The sequence below is a fragment of the Schistocerca cancellata genome, chromosome 3 (genome assembly GCF_023864275.1).
Source record: "Schistocerca cancellata isolate TAMUIC-IGC-003103 chromosome 3, iqSchCanc2.1, whole genome shotgun sequence".
Lineage (NCBI taxonomy): Eukaryota > Metazoa > Arthropoda > Insecta > Orthoptera > Acrididae > Schistocerca > Schistocerca cancellata.
The window spans coordinates 930,034,520-930,061,276 of NC_064628.1; the positions used below are offsets into that span (position 1 = coordinate 930,034,520).

Here is a 26,757-nt window from a genome sequence, read left to right on the forward strand (position 1 = left end):
CAGGTCAAATAAAAACTGGAGCGCTACTGTATCAAATTAAAGAGAAAGATATTTACGGGACAACTTGACTAATAGAAGACCACTGTTGATAGGACACATCTTGAGGCATCAAGGAATAGGCAATATGGTAATGGAGGAAGGGTGGGGGGTTCTTCTTCTTCTTCCGTGTCCGAATGCACCAATTATATCTTCCCTTCCCAGTAATTAGCAACGTAGATTGCTTTGTCATTGACTTTCAAAATATCATCTTTAGTGCATGTTATAGACATATCTGGGCAGATCAGTAGGTGGTCCAAGTCCTGTATTGCTCCGCATTCACACCTGTCGCCATCACTGTAACCCCATTTAAATAAGTTTGATTTGCACCCAGTTACTCCAGTGCGCAGCCGGTTTAATGACCTCCAAGTTGTAAAAGGTAGTTGAAATCCTGCAGATCCCTCCTCAAGTAGTTGCATTGTGGAGTGTGGCACCATTTCTTCCCAGAGAGATAGCCGCCTTGCGGCGGACTTGGTGGCGAGCTCTTCAGTAGTTTCAATGAAACTCCTGCGGGATTTCAGCCGGACACGTTATTTTCGGTGCATATGTATCGGGTGTCGAGGATCATTCTTTTGTTTTGATCTTTCGATCTCGGCGGCTACTTGTCTGCGGATAGTGGGTGGTGCTATGCCTATGATGGGGTAAATGATGTCTGTGGGAGTTGGTTTGAGGCATCCTGTGGCAATACGTACAGTTTCGTTTACGGCGACGTCAACTTGCTTAGTGTGAGCAGAGTTCCTCCAAACTGGCGCCGCATATTCCGCTGCTGAGATACTCAGCACCAGACCTGTGGTGCGTAAAACATGTGGTTGAGCTCCCCACGATGAACCTGTTAGCTTCCGCAGTATGTTGTTCCTGGCACAGACCTTTTTTTTAGTGTTGTGACAGTGCTGCTTAAAAGTAAGTGCTCTGTCCAATGTTACTCCCAGGTATTTTGGGCTGTTTGTATGTTTCAGCTCTTCCCCTTGCCACATGACTCGGAGTTTCTGTTTGGCTTGTTTGTTCCTAAGATGGAAGGCGGATACTTGAGATTTACTAGGGTTTGGTTTGAGATTATTGCCGTCGTAATAGGTAGCAAGTTCTGTTAAGGCTCCTGTGAGATTCTCCTCCACTTGTTCAAAGGTTTTATCCTGTGTGGCCACTGCTGCATCATCAGCATATATGAACATCCGTGTCTGGCGGCTGATGGGAAGATCATTGGTATAGATGTTAAATAATATTGGAGCCAAGACACTACCCTGTGCAAGTCCATTTTTCTGTGTCCTCCATCGGCTGTTTTTAGATTGTAAGGTTACATAGTAGCATCTGTTTTGTAGCAGGGTGGGGGGTAAAGATAGTAGAGGGAGACCTATGCTCAAATACAGTTAACAGGTTCAAATAGATGCAGCGTACAGTAATTGTTCACAGATAAAGAGGCTTGCAGAGGACAGACTAGCATGATGAGCTGCATAAAACCGATGTTCGAAATGAAGAATAAAAATGGCTTTGAGACATCTGCCTCTTCCATTCAGCAACTCCTGTGTGGCAAATAGCTTAAGCCATCTGCCGCCGGTCTCTCGTGTATTACTCCTGCTCCAAAACACATGCCTTCGTCATCTGTCTCTTTCTTGTAACTTGCAGACATTCCACTCTTAGTTCTTTTGCTTTTACCCTTGAAATGTTACTGTTCCTTTCTAATATCTTTTATCTTTTTGGTACCTACTCCTGTTGCCTATATAGGCATTGTGTAACCCAAAACTGCAATACATGTGGACATTTTCTTAGAATTTATAACTTTCAAAGACCCACAACCCATTTGCCATCCAGTACACCATTTCATTGTCGGTGTAAGATACTACTTACTATAAAATGTTAGGTAAAATATTTGTATTACAGTATGACATTGAGGCAGAATAATAGGTCTATGATAAGTGGCTTCATACTGTAATTGTTTTATCACAAACATTCAGAATTTTAAAGGACAGTTGGTCTGATAATGAAATCAGTTTTATTAGAAAAAAAGTGATTATATTTCCCTGTTCTGTAACACAGCTCTAGAATGTACATTAGATAATGTGGGGTAAAGTTTCTATCACAAAGTAACATTATCATGTACAAGTAAATATTCTTGTATATATAGCTATTGTGTATATACATGTATGTTTTTGTATATGGGCTAGTATATCAATTTCAGGAATGGGCTTCATTGACATTTATAAAACATATTTGATATATCATCTCTATAATGTTTGCATCAGTTTTAATTATATTTTGTTTCTATTAACATTTTGTTTCACACATAACATTTATATACATTTTATCAATTAATTTAGATAAATCTTTATTTGAATTTCATTGAGTATTAGTAAAGGTTTATGTTAAATCAGTTCTATTGTGAATAAAGGAAAATTTTTAAAATAATTTATTCAGTGATGAGTTATTTTAATTCATTCTTAATTTATTAGTATTTTTAAATCACACTTTTAGACAGAGATAAGCAATTCTTGTATAGGACTGATATATTAGCAGTAGTACTATGGTAATAATATCTTCTTTGTCTACCATTGCTACAAAATACTGCACCTCTGATGTAACATTATTTTAGTAAAAGGAAGACCCCCTCTCACTAAATACATATAATCCAGTGATCATTCATGAAATTAACTTTCACAACCTTTCTTATTAAAAGCTTCCTTCTTAAAATATCCTGTTTATAGGTTTCATGATTTTAATGTGTTAAGCCACTTAACAGATCTTAGTCTCAAGTTTATATTTTACAATGTGGTCATTTAAAAATACTCAATTGATTATACAAAGCCAGCTGTTCACAAGTTAACCTGGATTATGCACACCTCATGTACAAATCTATGTTTCACACTCATTACAACTTACTTTTCAAATACCTGCAGACCTCTTACTTGAATATATGTATTTCCAAAGAGGTTCAAAATAATTCACATACACTCATAATTAGATAGTTAAAGTTCACAGAAGTGACTAGTGATGAGAAAAATGCTGTAACATATTTAACATAAGCCAGCAACTGATCATTTACTTCTATTAATTACAGAATATAGATTGATCTATTACCTTGACTATGTATAATCCTTATTAAAATAAGGAAAACATGCAGTTTTATACAAGCATTATTTATCTGGAAAGCTGATCTAGTAGTCACTTCCTCCGACCAGCATTTCCTGTTTGGATTTTCATTCCATGTAAAAGCTACACTAATGTTGTTCTATTTCTTTTTTGTTTTTATGGACATTCACAAAAACTACATATCAGTGAACAAATCTGATAATCAAATATCACTGAGTAAGAACAATAACAATAATTTTGCAAAAAAACAGTTAAATTTTCATTCCAATCAGAAGAGACAGATGTAAAATGACATAAAATTAGAATAAATGTTATGCTATGGAAACAAATTGCTTTCCATACCTACTGTATCACTGACACCAGACAGTAGAGTCTCTATAACTTCTCGTAGGGTGGAAAATTTAAGTGAAACACTGAGAAACAGGTAAGTCTGTTTCAGATATAACCATATTTGATGTTTTAATGACTGACTGAAACTGTTGTTCAGAAGAGCTTGCACTTTCTTGTGAAATATTGTATGCTCTGGTTACTTTGGTACATTAACATGAGGAACTGTATTATCTCTGAGGAATGGTATGGGCTTTGACCTCTGTATTAACTGCAAAGAGAGAGAAGATAGATAGTTTTCATGAGACTGGAATTATTCAAGAGTCTCACACCAGACCTCTCATCTAGATTTAAATATTTTGGAATAAAGAGCATCTGAGTCATTGTACAGATTATTTCCATGATTGGTTGTAAGACAACATAATGTACATATTGCCTCAGTAATTTTCATGTTGACTATTTGAGGCAATACAACAACTTGACTGAGATCTACATAAAGTCTATGTGAAATCTGGCAATAGCAGAACTGTCTTTTAATTTAGCAGTCCTACAATATATTAATGATTTCATTGTTTTAACACAAAGTTTCAGGAGTTGATGACTAGGTGGTCATAGCTTTCGACAGGTGATATTAGTACCTATTAATAAAGAAAGATCTGACTTGTCAAATACATAATATATTGAAGGTTCAGTGTGTCTGGAATACCAGCTCATTGTAGTACCACTTCTCATAATTAACATTACATGTTCCACAGCAAAATATTTTATAAGCTATAGTTCTGTTTTTGTTGTTGTTTTTAATATAATGCTCATCTTTAGCTGGTACTATGTCTCACTCATTCATCTGGTGTCAGAAATATAAGCAGGCATTGTAGCTACATAAATAGAACAATGTAAATTTAGCTAGAATGAAACATAACTTTTTGTTTACTTCCATATTGATTAGCTCTTTTTTTAAAAGTGTTTACAGCTATATCCGGTAGCTGAGCTGTGTCTTGTCTTTTTTCTGGAACCATTAAATTAAATTAAAAAGAAGTTAAGGAAATAATTCACATATGTGTTCGCTCATAGGATATGCTTTTACATATAAGTATATGCACTATAATGTATTTGACTTTAAACTGCATCCCTGATTTTGTGTTATTTCTGAAACATTATCAATCATCTGTAACATGTCTTACAATTGTATTTATTATTATTGTTTCAGAAGACTGAAAATGTATTATGGCTACTAAAATTTGAGTGCATATTACACATTCAAAGTAATGTTCTGTATGGGGTTGCCTTATGATGTACTGGTATCTCTTTCCCTCAGTGTAAATACACAATCAAACTGATTAAGTTTACTTCATGTGTATTTTTTTCTTTTGCACACTAAAAATGAACAATGAAACAGTATGAAATTTACAATGACTGAAAACTTTACAATGGTAGTAATGCAATAGTACCAGCTCTTTTCCATGGCCTGGTTTAAGTGTTTCTTTCCAAGAGTTTTTCTGGTGTGGGAAATGTCTGTTACTTTTCTAACAGGGAATACCAAATGTGAATAACACTGACATTTGGTAGCATGTTGCAATCAAGAAACAAAGACCAATGGAGAAACTAATTTTTGGAAGACATTACTAGGAATTACACCAACAAAAAATAAGTATGACAATGCCCTTAGCAAAACTAAACAAATAGAGATAATATTTATGTATTTCACTTACTTTGCTTTATTTGCTGCCTTATTTAGCAATTCTGGCAGGAAATTTATTGAAAAACAGTTTCCAAGATTTTGTATCTGTGTAAACTAACAATATTCCTTCAGCAGGAGACATGTAGTCAAACTTAATGCTTACTGCAATTTATATACAAGTACTCAAATCATGTTCTAGTATATTTATGTATATTCTCTGACTATATTTCCTGGCTGACTGCATGCAATGAACTGTTCTATAAAAATTACTTTCAAACATCCCGAAAATTTTACATAGAGTTCCATATCTTTACATATTATCCCAAATGAAAACTTAAAAAAATGCTTGTACATCTTTTACGAATAAGGATTTCGCAAATTGTTACACATTTCTTTTACAGAAGAACACACTTCTTTAATAAATTCTCTTCCATGAAACATTGTAAAATCATATGTTTCTTGACCTGAATATTCCAAGAAAGAAATATAGTAAGCATCTGAAAATAACATGGACGGTGACATTGGAAAGAAGGCTACAGATATCTTAAGCTGAAATCCTCTTCACTTACTGTTGCCATGATAAATTGGGAGAATGGCTACTTTTACGTTGGCTGCCTGGTCACTAATATGGACTTTGTGCCAAGATACTATAAAAGTATGTTATCTATATCATCACATCAATATTCTGAACTGATGCAGTTTATATATGCAAAATATAATCTTGTATGATTTCACACTAAAATATCAGTTAACAAAATATATGTACTCACAATTATGTAATGATAATGATGTAACATAGTAACAATGATTTTAGAAATAAAATATGCATTACAAACATGCATTTGATCTGTAACATTCAGTCTGTTTTACAACTGCTCCACACAGAAAGGGAAACTTACCAACACTTTGTTGAAAATAGATATCTACAACTCAGCTGAAAGTGGACTAATTCAGGGAATTAGTTAAAAGGAGCAATGTGAAACAGAATTTCAGATTTTCATTTTTTGGAAATTTGGTTCAGTTCCCTATATGCAATTGGTTATAGTACCCACATCCTAATTAACAATAAGGTATAAAACACTTTTGACTGTCAAACGTATTCTTAAAAAGATTGAATATTTGGAAGAAAGTGAAAGTGGTAGATGGTGTTCCATTCCGAGGCCTTCACTGAAAAGATTTTGGCCAGTTCAGTATGCTTCCAGCTAGATACAATTTTCTATCATTTAATGAAATTCTCATATAGGTACAGAAAATAAATCAGTAGATAGCAAATTTGATCTACTTATAATCCAATTAATAGATGTTGGCTTGTTCTCCATAGTTGCATTGATGCAGAACTGAGTGTGTTGTAGCTGAAGTATTTCTGAACAGAATAAATCTTTGTTAATTAAGACTACTAGGATAAAATAGTGGATGAACTTATGTATGTCTATGAATAATCAAATAATGCCTTTGTTATAATGTGGTACTGGATTCTAAAACTATTCCCCCACAGATTTATATTTTATGGTATGACCTTCATAAAATGTAACCAAAATATAGTTATTTATGCTAAATGGAAATGTGAATTATTTCTATAAATTCCAGCTAATTTGTAGAGTTCTGCTCATCAGTTCAGCAAGTATTTGTCATGTATTTGTTTTAGTTTGAAACTGGACTAAAAACAAAACAGAGAAATAATGCAAAGAAGAAAGTAAAATTTTTCAACATAGGAAAAGGGATTTGATTTTGTCATGAAACACTTAATGTGGAAGTGTTTATCCCATTTAAAATGAAATTCTATGTGCAAAAAGTAATAATTCTTTATCATTTTAACAGGTGCCCCCTCTTGAAGTGGAAATGGCAGAAATGTTCAAGAAGTGTTCAACTCTTCTCATTAGTGTGCTTTCTTTGTCCATGCTGAAACTAATATATATTGTTTAAAAGTACACATTGTTCTGCCTAACATATCACATCAATCTACACTTGACTATGACACAATTGCACTAACAAATAACAGATTCATTGGTTCCACAGCTAAATTCAAACTAGAAACAGAACTTATGAAGGGACACCAATCTTGTTTCTACAAGACAACTACATCAAAATCATAAGGAGACGTTAGTCATGTGACCACCAGATTAATGATAATGATTTTGAATGAACAGAATAACAACTGAAATTGGACACTATTTGAAGACTGAAGTGAAGTGCTTCACAATATTTTTACACAATTTACATTTAACATACACACATTTTCTACTTTGTAGTATACATTTAAAAATATCTTAAATATCTTGCATTATGGAGGGATAGGGTATTAAGTTGCATACAAGCTGGATGGGTACATTTTCTTAATTAGATCATCTTTCTACAGGTAGCTTTCAAAGGGTGCTAAGGGTGTATGTTACCATGCTGATCCATCCTGTAAATATAACTGTACATTTAAGAACACATTACTCCCTAACTGTTGCCACTCTAACATATTGATCTGCCTCTAAATTACCATCTAGAAATGCCAAGCTCAAATGTTATACCCAGTATAGTATGATCTTCCACTCATAATGAGAAGAATGTAAATTATGAGTGACTTACAACTGATATATGTAACACATAAAAACTAATCATAATTAATTATTGCTGCTTGTGAGCATCAGGAAAGGTTACTTTAATAAATTTTCAAATGCTATATAATACAATAATCATAAACAAGGTACAAGAACTGTGTGTGTACTACTGGAATGCCTGCCCTGTGTTCCATAACAATGCCTTTCAGAAAGCCCTTGAAATTGGATTTCAGATGAATTTGCAGAAATCTGCTGATAATTTCCAAATTTATATTATCTTTTGGTTTCAGAGGTTAAAAAGTGTCATAAAGATGGTATAATACATAAACATTAAATGGCTAATGGTACAAGGTTTTAAACAATTAAAAATTTGAATTAACCCGTAATATCCCTGCACAATTTATCTGAAAATATTAATGATACCTTGAGCAAAGAAATGACTGTAAGAATGTCTTAAAATATAGAATGTAATCCACATCAGCAGTTGCTCAGGATACAGTGACATGTATCTTAAAGGAACAGGGTACAATATTATAAAGTAAATCAACTCTGTTTTCAACTGTATAAATGTAGCCAAAGACTAGAAACTAAATGCCATATGTATATAGCTATAAAATGGTACATCCATTATATTTTCAACAAAATCCACAGAAAACCTCAACAATGTTATTGTCTATCTATCAACAACTATTCAGTTACTTTTAACTGCTTAAGAATGATACATTTACAACATATTTTTGTCAGAGCTCTTGTTTCAAATTTTCAAGAGGTATATGTTTAATAAATTAATTAAATAAATGATTCAGGGAATAACAATACACAAACAAACTTTGGCACATGCCAACTATGAGAAATGGTAAAATGTGCTATTGGAGATTCAGATGAAGAGCGATAACTCAGTCTCATTCAAGATCTGTGTTGATCTCTAGTTTCCATACAGAAACTTTAACTGTGTTGCCCCCACATTTTCCCATTACTTACAGATGGTGAGTGACACTGTCACTGGCTCCAACACAAGCACAATATTGTAGTGACCAGCACTTTCCATGTTTCTCAGTGTTTAACATACAGTTACCATATTTAAAAATGGTATATTATTTTTATGTATATTTTGCAGCTTAATTTACGTGTATTAAAAATAATAATGATCCTGGTCAAATTGCCTGAAATTTTGCAGCACTAACTGTACAAAACACTGTTAAACAACTTTGTTTGGCCTATTATTTTTTGTTATAAAATCTAAAATCATAGTAGTTTAATAACTTATTCTTTGCTCTGTGTGTGGTATCACTCACAGTAAGAAAAAATATAGCAGCATAATAAACACTTTCATGTATTGTTAAAAACTTATTTCATTTACAATTCATATTAAATGGATACAAGGTGTTGTACAATAACCACCACAGAAGCTCTTGAAAATGTAAGTCCCTTATCCATAAGGAAAGGGAATTACCCAACTAAAACACAACATAGCATCATAATTCCTTAATAATTCTGGTAGATATATGTGACTTCAGGACAAACTCCAGTGCCTCCTGAGAGCCTTGCTGTTCTTTCTGCCCAAGTTCCATGACATCTTTCTGAACAGTTGGACTAATTCTTTGATGTCAGAATAGTTACAAATTCTGCAACAGAAATAAAAAGGTTTTTAAAATATTAGCACTTGCATTAAACATTTTAGTGGTCTCTAGTAACGTCATTCAAAAGGTACATATGTCAGGATGATATATATGAGGGGACTTCAAAAAGTTAAGACCACTGTGCAACAAGAATAGTGCATTGTCAGTGGAGAGTATATATGTTACGCATTTGCTGCAGAGACAGCTCTGCTGTGCTATGGATAACAAGTGTATCACAATGTGAAGTGGCAACTAGAAACATACTCCAAGTTGAAGTACACAAAACTATGATTCTTGTGGACAAAACACCTAAATTGCACACAGATTCACTTTGAATTTATCACATTATATGGAACACATGCAAATAATGTGCACAAATAGGTGATACTGATCAGGAAGAAAGGCCACCAACTTTAACTATAGATGACAATGTCAGGAGAATTGAGTAACTAATTTGCAACAGTTCCACATTTCCCAATGATGATGACATTCACACAACAGTTTTTGAATGGTTCCATAACCATGGAGCAGAATTATATTGTCCACAAACTGAATGATTGGTAGAATTTATGGAAACTTGGCAACTATGTTGACAAATATTGTCATGTATGTGCATAACTTTGAAGTGTAATGCAGCACTGGGTAAAAGAAACTTGGCCAGCCATAATACTTTTTGAAGTCCCCTTGTATTAACTGGTCTTCATTATTTGTTCTTGAAGAATTACTGACAAAAACTGAGCAATGACATAATCCAAACATAAAGTACAGATGACATCAGGGCAGATATTAAACTCAATAAACATACTACAGATTCTTTCTTCCAGACTACTGAAGCTAACATCTCTGAAGTTGGGGTGTACATTAAGACAGCTTGCTTCCTCAACAGTGAACATGTTCAAATCTACAAAAACTGAAAAACCATTTATGTTTTTTTTCCTTGTTGTTTTTTGCATCTATTATTAATTTCTGCGCACATATCAATCTCTCTATTTTTATCATTATTCTTTTCAGTTTTTTGCTACATTAGTTATTTTCATTAGAGGACTTCCTTTAAATGTTCCATCATTCAGATGTATCTGGTTCCTGGTGATAGAAGAAAATTTCATCACCAGGATTTTGTCAGCAAGACGAGATGAGGTGGTGGTGTATAATTCTTGATCATTGTACTTTGTGCCAATGTCTTGGGCTAAATTCCAGGCCTCTCCCAGTGTCTCATACTGTGAGGGCATATGACATTGTCTATGATTGGCCAGTCAGATAGGAATAATAAACACAATGGCTTCATTGATGCAGTTTGGGAGGAGCAGACTATGTATTAGCATTTACTTTCATACTCTTCCTTCCGTCATCATCAACACCAATATAACAATACACTACATGTGGTATTATCACATTACCTATATGAAACTGTTAGTTATGACACATAAGATGTAAATTGACTAAGTGGCATCACTTAGCAAAGCTTGAACCTGCTTGTAACCTACACAAGGGAACATCTTGTTTATACTTAAGTTTCCTTCTCATGTCTATTCATACTTGTATCTTCTGTTCACATTATTTCACTCCATCTTGCTCTTAGATTTTCACTAAACCCTCATTCCTTTTCTTTTTAATGTTGTCTATTATTACTTTATATCTGATATGTTATTGGCTCATATCAAGCGAAAAGTTTTAAAATTCATTGACTTAACTATTTTTCTCTCACAAACTACACTGACAGAAAAATATCACAACATCAAAAACTAATTAATATAGAGTAATGAAATTTCAAGAAGCCTTAAATATCTAGGTAACATATTTAAGTGATTAACATTGCAGGATCACAGGTTGATTTTAGTGCAAGATTAGCTATTGCAAATGTGAAATTCTGGTACATTAATAAACAGTGTAACCACATGTTCAATGCAAGCAAGCATATTTAAATGCATTGTGCTGTACAGGTACTGGATGTCAGTTTGTGAGATGGAGTTCCCTGTCTGTTGTACTTGGTCAGTCAATACAGGGATGGTTAATGCTGTTTGTGGATGGCGCTGGGTTTGTCATCCAATGTTGACCCATATATGCTCAATTGGAGACAGACTTGCGGATTGAGCAGGCGAGGGTAGCATGTCAGCACTTTGTAGAGCATGTTAGGTTACAATAACAATATGTGGCCGAGAGTTATGCTCTTGGAAAATACCTCCTGGAATTCTGTTTATGAATGGCAGCACAAAAAGGCCAAATCAATAGACTGCCCTCCAATGAGCTCTCACTTGACACCATTGAAATCACAAATGGTGGTAGTTTGGGGTTAGTGGAATGCGTGCTACAGTGCACCTGGCTTGGAACTGTTTAACAGTTCATTACGTCATACTGCTGACATTGCTGCTGCAGATGCAGCATAATGCACTAGAGCCACATGCTGAACACAGTTGTCTTACCTCTTGGTAGTGCCACATAAGGCCTTCTGGAGACTGCTTTTCTTGCAACTGTACATTCTTGTGAACAAGCCACGATTAGTCATGTTCAGTCACTACATTCCTGCCCAGTCTTTGTGCAATATTGTAGAAGGAACATCCTCATAGCCCTATTATGTGATCCCATCCAAACTCAGTGAGAGTTTATAATGGCACCTTTGTCACCTCAAAGGCATTCTTTTTCAACATCAACTCACCATGTCTAATTTCGACACACAATCATTACAGTGCATATTTAAAACAAACCTGATTTTCATCCTCATAGTGGCACTACTACTGCAACTGGTGTGGAATTTGAAGAGACATCATATTTCATTTATGTTGCACAATCCCTTCCTGGTGTCACAGTTGTTTTTTCCTCAGTATATTTTAATTTTGCATTAAAATCATGCCCTTTACATTTTTTTTATACAGGGTGGTCAGATACAGTCTGGAAAGCTTGAATGGGCATTGCATGGTAGGTTGTGCTGGGAAATAATTGTAAAGAAAAAAATTTGGTATGTTGGTCCATTTCTGAGTTAATTAGCATTGAAGTTAGACAATCAGACCATTGTGCATGCAAATTCAAGCAGCCTGCCAGAGATGATGTTACCAAATGTCCTCTTTTTTTGGTTTCCTAAAATCAAACAGGAGAGAGATTCAAGAATTGGTAGTCAGGATTGAGCAGTCTCATGTGCTGTCATCTTTGCTATGAGAACAACTGACTGTGTTGGGCTGCTTGAATTTGCTGACTGGATAACTTCAATACAAAAAGCTCGGAAAAAGCACAGTGTACCAATTTTTTTTCTCAACAATTATTTCTTAGGACAACTTACCCTACAACACCCTTACAAGCTTTCTGAACTTTTATTAGTGCAGTTTTCACTCTAAAATATTTTAATGTACTCTCCACTGTCAACATATGCTGGTCACCTTAACTGTAAACCAACTGTGCATGTTTATTTAATTTCACTTGTGTTTATTTAAAATCACATTGTATGATCATACATTTTTACTCACAATTTGCAATATTTATTTTGAGCATGTTTATTCCTTTTTTATACCTTTCCTTCTAACTTCCTACACAGCTCTCTATATAGGAGTTGCCAGTTATTTCCATTGTATCACTTCAACCATAAGTCTTTCATTACTTGTTTTTAACTGGTTTTAGCTACTTTTTAGTAGCCAGTTCCAAAGACTTCTCTTTTCCATAGAAAAGCTCCAGTCACACACATCCTCCATCTGAAATCTTTTGTGACACATGATAACCTACCAAATGGGCTTACCTTTAAAAAGTGTCTTGGGCAGTCACCCTGTCACATCCTTCATAATCATACAATCCAATTCCAAACTATACGTGATAGCCTCTGCTCCTTTCTGAAAATCCTTTTGCTCTGTGACCCCATCTTCTTGAATGCTATCATAAACTTTTGCCCTTCAACAGTTGGAATAGCATTCCCATCACCATTTGAGGAAGCTGTCTTAGCTATTCTTTCTTATGCCCACATGGGACAACCTGTAGCCAATATAGAGCCTACCACTCCAATGCAACCCTCCTGTCAATCTGTCATAGCTCCCCAACCGTGCCTTTCTTGCTTACTCTGCATCCCACATTTCCAGAAACTTCATCCATCCTCCATGAAGCACACTGCTCCTGATTACTCATTCCATAAACTATTGCCAGCCTTTCTGCAAAGCTCTGACCCCTGGAGAAGTTTCAGTACTTTCTAAAGGCCTCCCCTTTAACCCAAATACTAAGTTGAATCATGCTCAGCTTGTAGATGACCTCCTTTCCTTTACTCATCCTCTACAGTGGAAGCACTTCACACAGTGCACCCCACTAGCAACAGCCAATCGAAACCTCTTGTATAACAGTGTCTAAAAGTTTCATGGTGCAATTAGTGGCACTGCATAGCAGGACCACTGCATCAAGAAATCACTAAAAAGGAGACCATAAGAAGATATTCAAGGTAACCAGTACTACAAACAGCATCAGGGTGACATGTCACTTCACTTCAGGAATTAGCTACATTCAGCATTGAAAACGTAAATCTGTGCCACTCTACCACTGAAGTAGTAATTTGTAATTGACCAACACCTCCAACTATTGCTGTAACCTCCCATCCAACATCCTGGACACTGTTCACTTCCGTCATCACCTTTCCCCAGGTCCTGTCCCATTACTACCAATCTCCTTGTTGGTGACTGTGCATACAACACCCTTGTATATGAATATCCCCAATGCCCTTGGCATTATAGCTTTCATATAGTACCTTTCCCAGCATCCCACTGATACCAAACCCACCACCTCTTTCCTGGTGGTCTTGGCTAACCTCTTCCTGTCCCACTATTATTTTACTTTTGAAGGCCAATCAATACACATATCTATGCTACTACAATGGCTCCTTGCATTGGACCATAATTTGCCACATTATTTATTGGCCATTTGGAGGAATCTTTCCTATGCAATCAACATCTAGGATCCCTTGTCTGGTTCAGATTCATGATGACATTTTCATGATCTGGTCTCATGACAAGGACAACCTTTGCTGTTTCCTCCATAACCTCAACACCTACTCCCAAATCCATTTCAACATGGTTGTTCTAACGTCAATGAGCCACCGTGCTAGATGTTTATCTTCACCTCTCACATGGTTCCATAAATAAGTCTGTTCATTACCAAGCCATGAGGACCAACAGTACCTGCTCTTTGATAGCTGTCACACATTCTATCCAAAATCTCTCTCTCCTACAGCTTCACCTCTCTTGACTGCCGCAACTGCAAAGGAAAACAGAAGCTGACAAAACATACCAATAACTTTACCTGATCCTTTATTGACAGACAGTACCCTTTACAACACACCAAAATCGAATCTCTATGCCATGTCCTCCTTTGACATGGATAAACCTGTTAACCAGCCTCCAATCAGCACTCCTCTGTCCACCCAGTATCACCCTTAGTTTGATGAGCTCAACCACATCTTTCACCAGGACTTTGACTATCTCTCATGAAGCCCTGAGATGATAATATCCTACCTGAAATCCTACCCACATCACTGCTATCCACTCAATCTGTGGAATATTCTCATCTTGCTTCCAGTCATTCACCCCATGGGTCAATCCCTTGTGAACATCCTGCTCCATACACTCACCTGCCACCCCATACCGCAGTAACCATGAGACACAGCAGTTATGCTGCAATTACTGTGCAGCATTCAATGTGGGTATGATAAGAAATCACATGTCCACTTGACCATCCAGTTGCTGAACATGTTGCATATAACAACACAAATAACATTAAAGCTGCTTAGCTACACATGCCATTTGGATACTTCCTTCCAGCACAAGTTTCTCTGGACCATGTAGATGGGAACGGCCTCTGCAGCAGATCTTGCATTCTCACAGTCCCCTTGGCCTAAATCTCTGCTAAGCAGTTTCCCACTGCCTCACCTTATCATATCTTAACTCTTTCCTCTTCTGTTGTTGTCTAGACCAGCCTTAAACATTCTTATTGTGTACTGCATCCTCCCATCAATCGCCCCTCCCCCCCCTCTCTTCCCATGCAGGTGCTCTCTCTCTCTCTCTCTCTCTCTCTCTCTCTCTCCCCCCCCCTCTCTCCCCAGGAGAAGATAAGAAAAAAGTTGCCCAAATTGTGGAAGAACCAGTCATGAGTTCTTCAGCAAGATAACACCAGCTCAAACTGCACTCTCCATTAAGAGGTTTCTAGCGATGTACAGCATCGTTCAAGCTTCTTTCGCTCTCAGTGAAGTTGGGCCCTCTCAGTGCATGTATTGGCACTCAGATTGGATTACTTATTCAACATTTTCATCAATTTTTTTATGTTGAAGGGCATTTAATAAATGATAGGTTTCAGTGGGAGATTTTCCAAGTTTCATGACAAACTGCATGACAATTTGTTGCTGTATTATTACACTTACCATTTTTCCAGGAATACAAACTAACAGCTCTCCCACAGACCAAAACCACAGCCACACTGATTTGTTTAGGCATCACAGTTGCCAGATTCCACTTGGAAGACTTCAAACTGGACAGTTATTGGTCATTCATATTTGGCACATGCATACTTGCCCTGTGACAGTATCAATCCCTTTATTTTATAGCCACACATCACACTCATTCTGTCACAATGTTCCTTGTACAACAACATCAAAGATTAATCTTGAAGGCTCTCAGAATTGGTCTTTTCACCTTTTTTCTGTGATACTAGTCCACTGCACTGCATATAGCTTTGTAATTATATGTTATTTTAGGACATTAAATATTGGCCATGTTCAATTTCTTCCTCTACTTCCTCTGCATTTAATTTGAGTCTCAAATCATTTTCTTTACTAATCAGCTTTCATGTACCCTAAAATCTAGTATAGAAGTCTCATTCCTGCTGCCTGGATTCTTTGTTCCTGTTTTCCTGTCAGGGCCCAACACTCTACTCCACAAAATATTACAGACACTACGTAGTTCTCTAAAATGTATAATTTTATCCTTGGAAACAATATGCTATATTCCTCTACACAGCTCTCATCAGGCAGTGATGTAGCATTTTTCAAAGTTTTACATCTCTCTCCAGCAAGCAAAGAATACTACTTTTATGCATTTTTCAAAGTTTTAGATAATTCTCCAGTTAGCAAAGAATGCTACTTTTGTGCATCACTAAAAAAGAGAGATAGTTAAAATTTCTAGGCGTTATCACTATTACAAAAAGTGCAACATGAGGACAAGAAGAGCAACAGAGGGTACTACTTGGTGCCAAAACAGTCTTCAAATGACCAAATAATATTTAATGCTAAAAATGAAGGTGAAGCAGTTTGGAAAGCTTTCAAACAGGGAACAAGAAAAAACAAACAGAAATATAACAGCTTTCAGCAAAAGAAAGGGGTAGGGCAATAGATGACCTAATCACACTGGTAAATTTTGTGAATGAATATGTTTGCAGTACTGAAGCTTCTACAAATGCTATCCATCAGGTAAAATAATGATATTACACACTAGAGCTTAATTCCAGGAAAAATGGTACCAAAAACTGGAAAAAATGTTACCAGGCATAGATGAAGTACTGGTCTGTGTACTAAGAGAATACATATACAGCAAACAAGCTTCTTTAGCCAATGTGATAAATGAGAATTTCAGTTCACTTAATTTTCTACGGCATTTTAAAAGACAAGTGTTGTGCTTCTAGCAAAGAAAGGTAATGTAGAAGACAAAGAAAATTACAGATTTGTGTATCTGCAGTAGTCCTTCTCCAAAATCAACTGTAAAAGACATGTTAATGAGATACTAGAATAAATATAATCTCAGCAAAGAACACTCCATTTTCCAAAATACTAGATATACAGATTTGGCTATAGTGGAGATTATAAAAGTGGTGATTTATGCACTAGACAATGATAACTGTTACGCAAGGATATTTTTAGAACTGTCAAATGGCTCTGACAGTACCGAATATAATATTCTACTGAGTCCATTGTCAATGTGAACAGTGTCATTTGAGAGAAACTGAAGGCAGAGTTACTTCTGTCCAGGATATGATTGGCAATATCATTCAAATTTTGATCTTAACAGTAATAGTTTGTGAGCTATCTACTAGTTAATGGCAATTCATTAAAGCACATCAAGAAAAGAAAGAGTCCTACAATGGAACCCTGAGGAATTGCCTTGTAACTGTACAGCAACCGCTCATTTCCAGTTATGTGCAGTTAAGTAATTTTCTATTTCTTATGCTCAGATAAGAGTGAAAACAGATGGATGCCTTACTCCTAATTCTATAGCTGAATTACCCTCACTGTGTTCCACATAGTTCTGAGTTTTGTGTGTCCTAGTTGCATACATCCATTTCTTTATTTCATGTTTTCATTTACATCCATACTGTGGCAAACCACAGTGAAGAGCATGGCACAAGATACTGCCCACTGTAGGCCTAGCTCCCTATTCCTGCTCCAACTTCACACATTCCTTCTACCACTCTAACGTACCTACATAATCATTTCACATTCTCTGCTTGCCACTTCTCCTTCCTCCCTACCCCACACACAGCTCTCTTTATGCTGCTCCAAACAGCCCACCACCCTTTCCTGCCATCACAGGCAGCACTACAGCAAGTTAAGTACAGACCAGCCATCAGTCTCCATATAATTTTACAAGTTTCTCAAGTGAATTTTGTCTTTTGGAGCATATAAACAAAGTGTTCAAGAGTTGAATAGATCCAGAGTTTATTGTGCTGACTGCTTTCCTTATCTCGTGTGTACACATTAAAGCATTGTGTATTACCTAGTGTCATTGATATAGATATTCTGTTGAAAAATAAATAATAAACTAATTTCATATAAGGACATATATCACATTCCCTTAGGCAAATAAAATGAACACCTCCCTATCAAATGAGATGATGCAGATGTGAAGACAGTGGACATGTATTTTGCAAGATCAAGGAGAAATGAAGAGCTTTGTCAGCTGTCCTGCAGAAGACAGAAGGCAAAGATCTTTGTCTCAATTTCCACACTCATAATTCATAGGTGCCTCTCAACAATGGGTTCAGCTGCCCATGTATTGACGTATTCACTGGAACCTCCATATGAGAGTGTTTATGTGGTTCCTTCAACAAATTCGTGGTCAAATTCCTACCATTTTTATCCATGTAAGCTAATGTTCCAGCAACAAAATACAGTATTAATTGGTTTGTAACATTTTTTTTTATGTAACTCAATTAATAACCCAATAGATGTGATGTACAACACTGAAGAGCCAAAGAAACTGGTGCACTTGCCTATATCGTGTAGGGCTTCCGCAAGCATGCAGAAGTGCCACAACATAATGTGGCACTGACACCATGAATCCTGCAGGGCTGTCCATAAATCCTTACGATTACGAGGGGTGAAGATCTCTTGTGAACATCACGTTTCAACGTGTTCCAAAAATTCTCAATAATTAAACTCAGAAGAGTATTCCTGGAGCCACTCTGAAGCAATTCTGGACATTTGTGGTGTTGTATTGTCCTGCTGGAATTGCCCAAGTCTGTCAGAATGCACAATGGACATAAATGAATGCAGGTTATCAGACAGGATGTTACATACGCATCACCTGTCAGAGTCGTATCTAGATGTATCAGGGATGCCATATCACTCCAACTGCACCCACATCATTATAGAGTCTCCACCAGCTTGAGAAGTCCTCTGCTGACATGTAGGGTCCATAGATTCACGAGGTTGTCTTTGTACCTGTACACATCTTTCTACTGGATACAATTTGAAATGATACTTGTCTGACCAGGCAACATCTTTCCAGTCATCAACAGTCCAATGTCAGTGTTGATGGGCCCAGGTGAGGTGTAAAGCTTTGTGCCATGCCATCATCAAGGGTACATGAGTGCACCTATAGCTTCAAAAGCCAATACTGATGATGTTTCAATGAATGGTTCACATGCTGACACTTGTTGATGGGTCAGCATTGAAATCTTCAGCAGTTTGCAGAAGGATTGCACTTCTGTCGCATGGAACGGTTCACTTCAGTCATCGTTGGTCCTGTTCTTGCGTGATCTTTTTATGGTCCAGCGATGTCAAAGATTTCATGTTTTGCCAGATTCCTGATTGATATTTACGGTATGCTTGTGAAATGGTCGTATGGGAAAATCCCCACTTCATCGCTACCTCAGAGATGCTGTGCTCCATCACTCATGTGCCAACTATGAAACTGCATTTACACTGAGTTAAATCTTGATAAGTTGCCATTGTAGCAGCAGTAACCAATCTAACAAATGTGCCAGACACTTGTTGCTGACCACAGTGCCATATTCGGTCTGTTTACATATCTTTGTATTTGAATACACATGCCTGTAACAGTTTCTTTGGAACTTCAGTGTATATTATTTCATAACGTGGAATCCAGTTTCACAGGAGGACATAATGAACAATGTAAATTTCAGTACATAAATTAAGCATTTCCTAATTTTATTGTTTCTTTCATCCCAAAATGTCAGTGGTATTCAGACAGATTATTCTTTTACAAAACCTATATGCTTGGCCTAGGCAGCTGCTACAACAATTTCCACTGATTCAAAAATCATACAATAATATATAAGTGACTAACCTTCATAGTTGACCATGCCATCCCCATCAAGATCAGCTTCTCTAATCATATCATCAACTTCTTCATCAGACAGCTTCTCTCCAAGGTTTGTCATTACATGCCGTAGCTCCGAATTCGAGATCAGACCATCATTGTTTTTATCAAACACTCTGGAGAACAACAGAAAAACGGATTTCAAATATTAAATTATTATATTTCACATTACTTTTCTATCACCATTTCATGATATTTGAAATGTGAACAATTTTATCATTAAAACAAGTTTTCATTGTTTTCACTTGGTAAATTCAGAAAATATACAAATATTGCTCTAATTTCATTTTAATTCTTTCACTAACACAGAAAAGGAAAAAAATTGAGACAATACTTCTTTCAGAATTTCTAAAAGTGTTATAGACAAATAATCTTGCTTTACTTAGTTACGTCATGCACTGTCAGCTGCAGTAACTGTGCAAGAGGCTAATGTGTCTGTTACAAAACTTCAGGGCTTCCTTGTACATCTCATAGGTCATATGACACTTATGCACTTGGTAACAGAACAAGAATAGTACAGTAAGTGTAACTGTCTAAAAAGTGTGTGTTATATGATCATCAAGTTGTTGACTGGATACAGGCAACAGTGAATCACAATGCTGTCTTTAAATAATACATGGACAAAAGGTAAGCACTCACCATACAGTTGAGGTATTGAAAATGCAACAGCCACATAAACAAGACTGAAGACAGTTGAGCTTTAGGACAGTGTCCTGTGTCAGGAAACACACACACACACACACACACACACACACACACACACACACACACACAAGGCAAACACAATTTCCTTTTCGTTTGTTTACTAATCTGTTCTCATTCAAAATACATTAACTGGGCTGAAAATAATGTACCGTATTTACCCGAATCTAAGCCGCACTCGAATCTAAGCTGCATCTGAAAAATGAGACTCGAAACAAAGGAAAAAAAGATTTCCCGAATCTAAGCCGCACCTGAAATTTGAGACTCGAAATTCAAGGGGAGAGAAAAGTTTTAGGCCGCACCTCCAAATCGAAACAAAGTTGGTCCATTGTAATATGAGACACAATTTAGGTCGAATGAATGACAATACAGCTACAGTAGTTTGGTTCGAGTCATAAGCTTTACCAGGTAGCCATTGCTATGCGTCAGGCGCTCCGTCCGTATTTATACGGGTACCCTTCCTTTTTCATGTGCTTTGTCTGGTTTGAATCGATTGCTTATTTTGTTTGATCTGATAAGTGCCGTTTTCTCTGTTATAGGTGTTTACGTCACTCTAAGCTGAAAATGCATCACTGTACTGTGTCATGCATTGTTTGTCGCATTCTGATAGTGCGTGTTTACGGGCTGTCGCCGTTCGCGGCATGGCTTGCTTTTGTGCGCGCTACCGCTGCTTACAACTAAAAAGAGGCGAATCGTCTCATTAGCAAAGCAATGTCAAGAGACTGCTATTTGTTGTTACTTACACTGCTGCTTTCTTTGAGAATGATCAACAAGAACCAAATAATAGGCTGCGTATGATAGAACATGTTCTGAACGAGAGTTAGGCGAAAATTGTTCTCCGTTTGAAAATCTTTGCGGCCGCTTCTTTAGTACATCAAATTCTGCACAGAAATTAGAGTCATCTTAGATTTAAAAATCTAAGTCAGTTGCCGTGGTTCATTTCTGACTGTATCACTATGAGGCTAAGAATAATATGAATATAAACATGACACGGTAAGTGTATTCTTCCGCGATTGCTGTTGTCTCACTCTAGTTTCGTAGTTTATTAGGCAGGCAGGATTTAAATGAGATAGCAACAAACACGGAAGAACACATGGCAAAATGTTTATATTCGTATTATTCTTATGGTGAATGGTGAAGAGAATACTGCTTCTGATTCACATTTCATCAGGTTACTATTAGCAACCATCTCTTCTCACAGGTAGGAAAAAATTCAGAACGTAGAGTTGGCCATATTGAAAAACATCCCAAACAGCCTTGCCAGTCAGATTTTCGTAGTACATTGAAATTCTACTACATTCGAAGATGAACAATACGGAATTTGTATTTAATTCGTTGGATAATGTATGAAAATGCAGTGGTCGAAACTCGGGGCGGAGAAAAAAAAGTTCGTCTTCCACCTTTTTTTTTTTAATTTATTTACTGACGCAGAGGTTTTGGCGCCAGTATTTATCTTTGTGCCTACAAAGCATGCCTTTGTAGCGCTACATATATTCAATGGCAGAAGTTAGTTGTGGCGGCACCTACCAACATTTTTCAGAACTTCCGTTTGCTTTGCACTTGATTCTAAGCCGCAGGCGGTTTTTTGGATTACAAAAACCGGAAAAAAAGTGCGGCTTAGATTCGAGTAAATACAGTAATAGTTCACATAGAAACATTTTCTTTGATGCGCAAGATTCATAATTTACAATAGGTACTTATAAACCACATTCAGTTTAAAGTTCAACCCCGCTAAAAAATGCTTCCTCTTATGTTGACATATCTTGTTTGAAAGCTCTCATTTTCCTCTTTCAAGCAAACTTGTTACTTTTCCCAAAAACCAAATATTTCAAAAGTTATTCATATTCCAAATTTTTGTATTCAAGAATATTTAAACCTCAAAATGAAATGCCAGTGCACATTAAAACTTTGTTCTCATAAAACAGTAGCCATTATCTTGCCAAGAAAATCATTACCATTATGTTAAATGTATTTACTTTGCTGCCTGTTATGTCTTTGTACCAGTCATTTTTTCTGTCTTTTACATTAATATCCAAAATGTAATAGTCTCATATTTTACTATTTTGTGATTTATGTAGTCTGCTCATCAGTATGTAGTGATTGTGAACGAGGCCACAGACAGACCACACAAGGCAATTGATGTGTGACTGATGTGTGAATTTCTAAATCAGTCTGAACATGGGAATAAATATGTAAAATTCTATTCAAAACTGTATGTTCAATTGCAATGCCACTTGTTAATGTTCACTGGGCTAATAATAGTCTATGTGGTTTTTTTCACCTGTGATGTTAAATTGAAATACTTCATGACAAGAAAACTAATCATCTAAAATAATTATGAAAGAAAATCACATCTTCATTGTGTATATAATTTACATTTGTTCAATGTTCCTCACAATTCTCAAGTAGTAGTATGGAAAAAAATTAATTCGATATGGGTTAAGATGCATACACAACAGGGCAGTAAGTTACAACACATTCACAGCTATATTGTCCTTGCTGACTATTTTCTTCTGGCATTGCAACTCAACTAAGCTTTCTTCTCTGAAGCTCCAGTTGGGCTGTGGAACCAGGGTAATGTAATTAGTCAGCATATATGAAGAACACTGTCCAAAAGCTAAGCCATATTTTCAGTCTTATTTTTGTTTCATTCAGAACTTCAAGAAAATAGAAACATTGTTGAATAATTCAAAATAAATAAAAGTGGGCAAAGCAGAATGTTGTTATCACAATCAGTAATGTTGGTGATCAAGTGTTGAGCAAGAATGCAGTTTCCAAGCCCTTGTAGATTAGTATGAAAATGTAGAGGCTTCTGATCCACTTTGAGTATGTGAACAAAGTACTGGTAGTTAGTAATCACTCTCACAAACACTACTCTTCTAATATGTTTACAAGAGTTTTTTTGATAACTGCCTCATTTAAGACAAACAAGCTATATACTTTATTACAACATCACACAGAAATGTTGGATTTTACTAACTAGTTTAGTCTTTTGTCATTCACATGTCTCCTTAGTTTCAATGGTCTGGACATTTAATCTTTTCATATTATCTGTGGAGTGCAATTATGCTCCAGTTGAGAACAGTATCATTTTCTATGACAGCATCTTCCTTCATTTTCAGTTCTTTTTGCAGCACAAGATATGCATACAAAACACTTCCACCAAAGGTAGCTTGTCAAAATTAGGAAAACATGTTTAATTCCTTCCTCTTTGTTGTTTTTCGCGCGCGCGTGCGTGCACACACACACACACACACACACACACACACACACACACACACACAAAGGGAAAAAAATGTCAAGGAGTGATGTGCTTGACATCATAATAATTACTATTAATATCTATGTTACTAAATGGCTAACCCAGTTTGCATTTCATAGTTTATGTATTCCTCCCTGCAAGTTGCCTATCTAACAGCTTTCAGAGAAAAAAAATCAGCATTTTGTACAGTTATTGACTAAATTTAAAAATTGAAAATGTCATCACGATCTACTCATTAAGAGGTATAATCTAATGTTAAAGGTAAGATGGTTATTATAGTTAGAAACTGTGAATATAGGGTGTTCAAAAAAAGTGTTGATCACTTTGAGAAGTGATAGTACTCATCAAAACAAGAAAAATAAATCCAATAAACAGGGGTCTGAAAATGAATAATTTCTAAGGTAAGTCCAATAAACATGAGTCTGGAAATGCTACTTTCTGCAATAAACCAGTGTTTACAAGAGATGTTCAACATGATGTCCATGGATGACAATGCAACCCTTTGCCTGCCAGTTTAAGTTTGAGGAACCCTTTGAAGTATACCCAGTCGTTGTTGTACATGCTGCCATGCATTGAACATACAACCCTGTAGTGTCCACACAACTGATTGGTGTGGTATAGATCCATTCCTTCAAGGTTCCCCATAAACAAAAGTCTAGGGGACTGGGGACTGGGGAATGAGCAGGCCAAGGTGTGGGCCTCCACTGACCAATCCAGCAGTCCTGAAATATCTGTGTCAGATGTTCACGCACATTGTGACAAAATTGTGCTGGTGTGTCATCATGCATGAACCACATTTGTACTTTTTAATGCAATGGCACAGCCGCCAGCAAGGTGCATTAATGACACAGCTCAGATAGTGTGTCCCAGTTAACCTTTGCGGTAGCAAGTATGGCCCTATTAATCTATCGCCATACGCTGATTGAGAATTGTTGTTAATGCTTCCTTTTCTGAATTGTTTGGGGATTTACATGTGCCCATATATGATGGTTAAGGAAATTCATGCCACTTTTTGTGAACACTGCTTCATTCACAAATAAAATCTTGGGTGTCAGCCGAGAATCTGCAGCACACTTCTGCTACAGCCATCAACAGAACCAGCACTTGCCATGATGATCCTGTGGCCTTAGGGCCTGAGTGCACTGTAGATGATATGGATACAGCAACTGTTTATGAAATACTCCCCAGATAAGAGAAAGAGACATGCCTTCTGCTGCTGTCAATCATCACACACTGGCCCCAGGGGTTTCTTTCCACCAAATGTATCCCATCCTCCTCCGTGTCTGGCATGTGGACTGTGTGGAGCCTTCCACTGTCAGTCTTCCCAGGTGCAAGGGTACCTGCATCTCTCAGAGGCTGGAAAAGTTTGCCAAACAGCTTATCAGAGGGCATTCTGTGCTGTGGATATTTTTCAGTCTAGAGGGCACAATCTCACAGGCTACACCCATTTGCTACACCATAGCAGAATATCATATCCGCCATTCCACTTGTCGAGTAGTAGACTTCCATTGCTAACAGGTGGTGGAAGGGAAACATTTGTATGTACAACCAGGAATCACATAAATGAATTTGCATTTGGAAGAAGGTAAAATACCATGATCGATATCCTGGTTTGACAGAACTGTGCAAAAGGCACACAGAGTACTGTGAGTAAGATATCACAATACCCTGCCAACGCATTTGATCGAGTGCCAATGCAATGACTGTGCTAATAACTGCAACCAAACACCACGAGCCCTTTCTATAAACACGTCTTTATCTCTCTGTGTTTCTGAAACCATGTTTATTGGACTTATTTTCCTTGTTTCAGAGAGCATTACCACCTCTCAAGGTATTCGATACTTTATTATGAACATCCTGTATATCTTGTGACAGGGTAACTTACACTGCGGAAATTACCCAGACTGTGTTCCTCCACTATTTGAGAACAACAGCACTTAGTAATTCCAATGAACTTTATGCATCATTTCAAATTTTTAGGAAACTTTTTCTCACCAAAAGCCTCCACAACATAATGAAAGGTAGAAAGTTATCACTTACTACATTTTTGCTGATAATGGAATAAACTTCAGCATCTGGCATGACATTTTAATTTATTGCTTCTGTACTAGGAACTCTATTTGCAAGACATTTTGCACACAGTATCCATATATACCACTGACTGTACCAGCAAAATTATATTGTCATACAACACAAAATCCAGGAGCTATGATGCCATAAACATTGAAACGATTTACCCAGATCATACACATCCAGTGTTTGGTAATGAGAGTACCTAGTGACTTCCAAGCAACTTTAAAAATAATTCAATCCTTTTCTAAACTTATCCTCACTTGCACACTTAACATCAAGTATTTGACAAACTCACTTGTAACAGGCGTTCAAAGCAGTTTTATAGACAGTAGTTCAATTTCTTAAAGAATAAAAGGTTTACTGTGATCTACAGAACATGAAAAGAACTTCTTGCTGCAGTGCTGGCTTTGAAACCAACTACGGTATCTTCCAGTAAGCTACTGACATTGCTCCTGCTTAAATATGCAAGCTCTAAACATAAGATGAAATATCAACAATATCATGAAAAGGATAGATTGTAAACATGATACACTGAGCTGCAGACACTCACAACAAGATAGCTTTCAGCCAGAGTCTTCTTGAAAGAAGAAAACACATTCACACCTCACATACACAACCACTATCTTCAGCTGCTCTGGGCACAGATAGTAGTATTGTGTGCATGAGGTGTGCTTCCTTGTGAGAATATGCACATGTTTTCTTCTTTGAAGAAGGCTCTGGCCAGAAGCTAAATGTGTAGCAGTCATCTTCTTGCACTTGCTGCAACTCAATATGTCATCTTTATTATGAGTAGTAACCTACTCTTTTCACAATACTGTTGATATTCCTACCTGGACTTTCCATTGTTTCTAAAAAGATGAAGGAAAAA

General features: G+C 36.6%; 1 protein-coding gene across 3 annotated transcripts in view; it reads right to left on the reverse strand.

Annotated features, from left to right (window-relative positions):
• Positions 1-4,440: 4,440 nt before the first annotated feature.
• The window catches only part of LOC126176005 (neo-calmodulin-like), a 106,894-nt gene continuing 84,577 nt past the window's right edge, over positions 4,441-26,757 (reverse strand). For all 3 annotated transcript variants that reach the window (XM_049923125.1, XM_049923123.1, XM_049923124.1), the window contains 2 exons: positions 19,820-19,968; positions 4,441-9,293 (listed from right to left, as the gene is read on the reverse strand). In XM_049923125.1, coding sequence (XP_049779082.1) covers positions 9,262-9,293; positions 19,820-19,968 — 181 coding nt within the window. In that variant the 3' untranslated portion in view covers positions 4,441-9,261. The remainder of the gene's footprint in view (positions 9,294-19,819; positions 19,969-26,757) is intronic.